Raw genomic sequence first — 6,119 nt, forward strand, 5'->3', positions numbered from 1 at the left:
TCGTGTGTCTGTCCATGAATCTGGGAATACAATATTTCATCGTGAGGAAACGCCCCCAGGTCAAGGGAAAGGAGGTAAACACCTACCTTATTCAAGCTGTGCATGTGCTGCCATTCCACTCCGACCTGAGGAAATAAGAAGCCTCAGCACCTGGACATATTTGCTGGAAGCCCATAGAGCCAACTGACAGTCTGGGGTGGCTTTCTGTTTCTGGGTTTGCTGATGTTCCATCCCCCACAGTTCTCAGAATCAACCTGCAAGTCCTCCAGGCCACTTTCCCACAAGCAGGTGGGAGACACCTGCTTAATTCGTGTCCACTTAGAAACACAAAGTCCAGAGATGGCCAAGAGTGTTCTGGTAAGCCTGGGAGCAGGGGTGTCCCGTGGTGCTTACACCTGGGTGGGGAGCAGACACTGGTCCAATACCATGGACTACTCATGCCCTCTTGAATTTGGAGCTTCTGGATGATCAGGAGGATAGATGGGAATCAAGAAGGGAGAGATCAGTGTGAAGGGCTGGAGCTGAGATGAGCGAGTGCAGCAGCTTGTCCACTGCCATGTCTGAGGGAGTCTGTGTGTCAGGTGGCAGCATGCAGTCCAGAAGGGCAGGGACAGGTATGGGTGACAGATGAGAATAGGACAGGAACTAGGTTGCAGGTTCCCTTGTATGGGATGCTGACGTCTATGGAGGAGGACAGCAGTGTGAGGTTCTCCGTGTTCCTTGAACAAGGAGCTGAGAGAGTCTCTCTGCAGAGTCGATATGGATGTGGAGCAAGCACACTAAATGTCCAGGTAACCCAATGACCACCCTTGCCGGATGAGGTGCCCTCCTACATCCCAGCCAGCACTGAGCCTCTGGAGGCCAGGAGCTCTCGTGGCTATCTTTCAGCACTCCTGTGTGTGGTCATGTTCCTGGGTCTGTTTTTGGCCCTGGCAATCCAGACCAAAGCCTCTAGGTTTTGTGCCTAGGCCATTCCCAATGCCGCCTGCATCCTCGGGCATACCTGGGATCTTGGAGGCTATTGTCCCATTCCTCCCAACCTGTGGGATGAGATTGCATCTGTATGCAGGTAGTGGGGTCCTTTCACTCCGAGAGGAGTGCAGCTCCACAAAGAGCAATGGCAGGCCCAGGAAGTCCTATGTACAAGGATTGGGCTAGTAGCCTGTGGGAAGAGCCCACACGATGAGCAGGAGGTCAGCCTCAGGTAGTAGGGTCATGGGTGTTGCACTTGTATTTAGAGCGGAGGTGCCTCCAGAATGCCCCTGCCCACTGTCCTTGAGTAGTCACTTCAAGGCCCATTTCCTGAAGGCCTGTCTCCCATGCTGCTCCAGGTGACCTGCCAGGATAGGGCTCCTGTTGTCATCCGCAGCGCCCTGGACCTACACTTCCTTACTGAGGAGAATCCAGAGGATTATGAGCTGGGCCAAATCATCTCTCGCCGTCAGAGTAAGTGAGACAATCAGATAGCAGAGAGCAAGGGTCAGGATGTGGACTCAGGTCAACTCTTAGCAACAAAGAGTAGTCTCTGACCCCCAAGAACACTCCAACAGGTGTGTTGGGTTCGTGCACAAAGCCAACTGCACTTCTGCTGGTGGAAGGTCTTGAGGTCCAATAGTATACCCCAGTGGATATTGCGGCTCCCCACCAGGTGCCCTCCCCTGGACATGAACAGGCATCCAAAGCTGACATCTTTGAGGAGTGAGGAGGAAAGCCTCTCTCCAGGAGCAGTATGTTTTCATGGTCTGGGATAGGAGTGGTTTCAAAGGAACATGGGAATGCATGGGCTAAAGAGGGAACTGGCATTTTGTGGACTGAAGCAGTACTATTGAAAGCCTTCTGTGTGACCAAAAAACCACTGCCTGGGCAGAGCATTGCCAGGATTCTAGCAAGCAGTAACAGGATGAAATTGGGAAGAAAACACAGCCTGGGAGACAGCCTGAATCATCTGTTTTTGCATAAATTCCATGGTCTTACGCACCTGAGTCCACTAGGCAAGGAGTGATCACAATAGCCAGGTTGTGATCCCTAACTAAAGTCAGATGAGGGCTTCCTGAGCACTTAGCCACAGAGCTCATCTGATAATAATGCCAGCGCTTTTTTGTTGGTTGGTTGGTTGGTTTTTGTGAGCCAAACACCACAGCAGCCATTATCCCAGCCTATGTACCCTGAAGACCACCATCCCTATGTGTTCTAGGATCACTTGTCTCCTATCTTAACCTACTGTTAGGTTAGTAGAGTCTATGGAAGAGGAAGTCTGCCTGGGGCCTTGGTAGCCTAAGAAATTCATAGCAGAGATCTCCACATCCAACCCAGAAGGGATGGAGAACAGGCTCTAGGTTAGAGGAGGGCGACAGGAAACACATGTTCAGAGGAAGGAGAAGCGGCTGTTGTATTCCCCCACTCGGGGTCATGGCACCACTGGGCCATACACCATGTTGGAGGGAAGCAGTCCCTTTGCTGGTCTTTGGAACCATTGTTCTCAGTAGGGCAGTATTTGGAATGTGGCCTCCATTCTCAGAAGCCTGGTTCACATGGAGGCGGGCTCCACCAACGCAGAAGCATGGCTCTAACGTGGTATCCGTGCTGGTCAGCCTGTCCTCACTGTGGCCATACTTGAGGAAAATAACTCAGAGGAGGAATCCTAGGCCTTTTCTCTGGGTTTCATAGCTTTCTCTTTGGTTGTGCACTGAGGCTGTCCATAAAGCTCTAGTGTGTGGCAGTGGAGGGAGAGCTCCTCAGCCCTTGCCACAAAGGCATAGACTGGGAGAGAGAGAACGAGGCTGGCAGAGAGGGAGAGAGAGAAAGATGGAGAGGGAGGACCTCTACTTGGAGAATGAGGATTCAGTGGAGCCAACAGGAACAAGGTACTGTTGCCCAGGGCACAACCCTGTTTAGGTCTTCCTCCAACCATGCTCAACCTTTCTTCCAGTCCCTCCCACCCCCCAGTAGTGTATTCATCTTGAATGAGAATTTCATGTTGACATCAGAGCACTCACCATCCAATGCTTCCCTCCAAACCCACCTATGAAGATGGCTCACGTGGGGACTGAATCTTCGGCACAGGAGCCTTTTGTGGGAGATTTCAGATGCCAACCCTAGTGGTGTGCTTTGGCAGATGCAAGAGGACCTGAGATATTCTGGAGTCCAAAGCCTTTGGTAGGAACAGACATTAGGTCTGTTGAAGTGCTCTGCCTAGTTCTTCCTCAGGGAGGACTGTGGAGGCTGTCTTTGTTGGTATTGGTGCTGAATTGGAGAGCTCTCAGGTGTGTGGCTCTGGCCTTTTCTGGCACAGGCTCTCAGATGTTGGCGTGTCCTAGGGAGCACCTCCTGAGTGCCACCTTCTTTTTGTACACCCCTCTCTCCCCAGAGCTGAGGATTCCAGCAGAGGCCAACGTATTTTATGCCAAGAATCCTCACAAAAAATCCAACTTTGTGCTGAGGAAAAGGAGCCTCTCCCAAAAGAATGATGGGTGGATCCAGCCTCAACCTCCCTCTCGTCCTGGAAAGAAGGCTCCAGCCCTCCTGAGGATGCTTGCAAAACCATTCTGCTGCTGTGTGCCTGGGCGGGGCTGAGGCAGCCCAGGAATATTTACATTGATTACTATTTTCTTCAAAGTTTGAATCTATAGTTTGCCATTGTCCTTGACCTTGTTTAGTAACACAGTTGTTACTCTATCCTGTATTTGTTGTTTCCATTAATATATTATTATTTTAAAATATATATGTTTTTGTTACCTGATCTACTGTGATGATTTGAGTATACTAAATGTAGCAGTGATTCCTAAAGGACACATCCAAACCAACAGGAAGGAATGTTTCATTCTATCAGCAAGAACTTTGGTTTTTAGGAGTTTGGCAGATGGCATTATCTGAGTCAGTTTTCCAATGGGGGCAATGAAGTATCAGCTATGATGGTACAAACACAAACAAAGACACACAAACACACACAAGAGCACACACACTCACTGAGAGATAGATAGACAGATGGAGTTGGTCTCTGCTGAAATACTTTGGAGACATGGTTCTGATTTCTCCCCTTTTGGAGGGAGTATTTTCAATTGCACAAGGTGCCTTCGAAATGAACCCATGTCTGAGGAAGACATGCATGTGTACTTCACATGCCACTTTTCACATAGCAGGAAGGTCATGTAATATTTTTCATGCAGCTGTCTTTTGACTGTGAACCATCCCATGAGGTCAGCTGTGGGATTTTCAACTTGTAGCATCACAATGGGGATCCACTCTTTGGATTTGGGGATATTTCCGATTTTCTTGATTCAGATTGGAATGATATATATATTAGTTTTTGATGAAAATTCTGCATTTGATGGTAATGAATGTCGTGCATCTAGGAATCTGTAGAGTGCAGACAATGAATGGATGCCTACTGTTGTCTGGACTGGTCTGAAAAGTCCTGTAGCATCTGAGCATGTGTGAGGGCTGTACAGGTCTTGCAAAAAGTCCAGGTCAGATGATCCTGCACAAAGCTGAACTCCTAGTGGTCTCCACAACAGTGTAAGGGCCAAGGAGAAACACACTTCCACACAGAAGTTGGGAAGCTACCTTATGAAGGTGATCATAGATATGGGATCCTCTTGGTAGGACCCATTTTCTATTGGGCCAGAACTGTGCTCTGAATGTGGTTGTTAGAAGAACTTGGAATTTTCTAACTGAAGCAGTTCGTGCAAGCTACTTCCACTTGCAGGAACAAAGTGTGTTCTTATTGAGCACTTTAGGCTGTCCCTGGTTGAACTAGAGTGTCAGAGGCACTTGTAATGATTGGTGTTCACGGTTTCACATTGAGGCCTCTGTGCCATCTGTCAACCACTGATGGCTGCAAGTGGGGAATGGAAGCCATTTGCTGCAAGCAGTTTCAACTTGCAGGACTAACTTTGTTGTAAGTGGGCACATGGTGTTTTCCTGTGTGAGCTAGAAGAAAGCAAAACTGCTTCTTACAGGTGACAGGCATGCTTTCACATTGAAGCTTTTGTGCCGTTGATCCAAAACAGTTCACTCATGTGGGCACCTGCACTTCAACTGTATGTTGTAAACAAGTGTGACAAATGGATGTCAGTGAGACTCTGGAGAACGGACCTTCTCAGCTGGTCCTCTTTCCTCCTGCAAGTTGGTGATCTCTTTCTGTCACACTTTGGGTTTCATGCCTGAACTGTGCTCTGAATGTGCTTGATGAGAACAGTTTAGAAGTGCAGAAGTGAAGCTGTTTGCAGAAGCAGCTTCAAGTGGCACAAGCTAACTTGTTCTCATTGAGCACATGGAGATTTTTCCTTAGGTGAAGCAGTGTGAATGAGAATGGCTTCTCAGAGCTGGTAGGCATGTTTGCATTTGGCAAACATTGCCATCTATCACCCAGAGTTCCTTGCATGCAGAAACCTTCTTTTTAAGTGTTCTCAGAAAGGTCTGATGAGTGGATTTCCATGGAATTTCGTGGAATTGATCTTTTCAGCAGTCCTCATTGGCTTCTCAAAATTGGTGATCCTGGGCACAAGGACTCTCTTGCCAGCCAACATTGTATTTGGGGCCTGACCTCGGCTCTGAATGTGCTTGCTGAGAGTAGTTTGGGAGTGCAAAAGTAAAGCAGTCTCTCAGCAGCTTCAACATTCAGGAGCTCATTTTGTTCCCAGTGAGCACATTGGGGTTTGTCACTACTTAAACTAGCATGAAGAACCACCGCTTCTCAGAGGTGGCAGTTTCCCTCTGAAGCGTCTGTACAATTGGTCAATGCGAGTTCAATGCAGGCAGGCACTTGGATTTCAAGTGAATTCTGTGACAAACAATTGAGCAATGGATTTCAATCCACCTTGGGGAACTGCTCTTCCCAGTGGGCCCACAGTTCTCCTCCAGTTGCTGAACCTAGGTCCAAGGGCTCTCTTGCTAGCACTCTTTGCATATGGGCTGAAACTGTGCTCTGAGTGTGCTTCCTGAAAATATTTTGGAAGTGCAAAACAGAAGAATTTTGGCAAGCAGCTTTCATATTAGGAAATGACTTTTTTCTCATCGTGCCCATTGAGCTTTGTACCTGGCTGAAGTAGCCTTAAATCCAATGGCTTCTGAGAGCTGGCAGGCCCAGTTTCCATTGGAAGCAACTGTGCTCTTGGTCA

At 48.4% G+C, this 6,119-nt stretch overlaps 1 protein-coding gene across 1 annotated transcript; it reads left to right on the top strand.

The window, feature by feature from the left end:
• Positions 1-279: 279 nt before the first annotated feature.
• On the top strand, positions 280-3,641 carry LOC144249571 (ral guanine nucleotide dissociation stimulator-like). Its single transcript, XM_077791683.1, has 3 exons — positions 280-357; positions 1,332-1,446; positions 3,368-3,641. Exons 1-3 carry the CDS (start codon positions 340-342, stop codon positions 3,571-3,573), a joined length of 339 nt encoding a protein of 112 aa, XP_077647809.1. The 5' UTR covers positions 280-339; the 3' UTR covers positions 3,574-3,641.
• Positions 3,642-6,119: the final 2,478 nt, after the last annotated feature.

This window comes from Urocitellus parryii, chromosome 12 (genome assembly GCF_045843805.1).
Source record: "Urocitellus parryii isolate mUroPar1 chromosome 12, mUroPar1.hap1, whole genome shotgun sequence".
Taxonomy (NCBI): domain Eukaryota; kingdom Metazoa; phylum Chordata; class Mammalia; order Rodentia; family Sciuridae; genus Urocitellus; species Urocitellus parryii.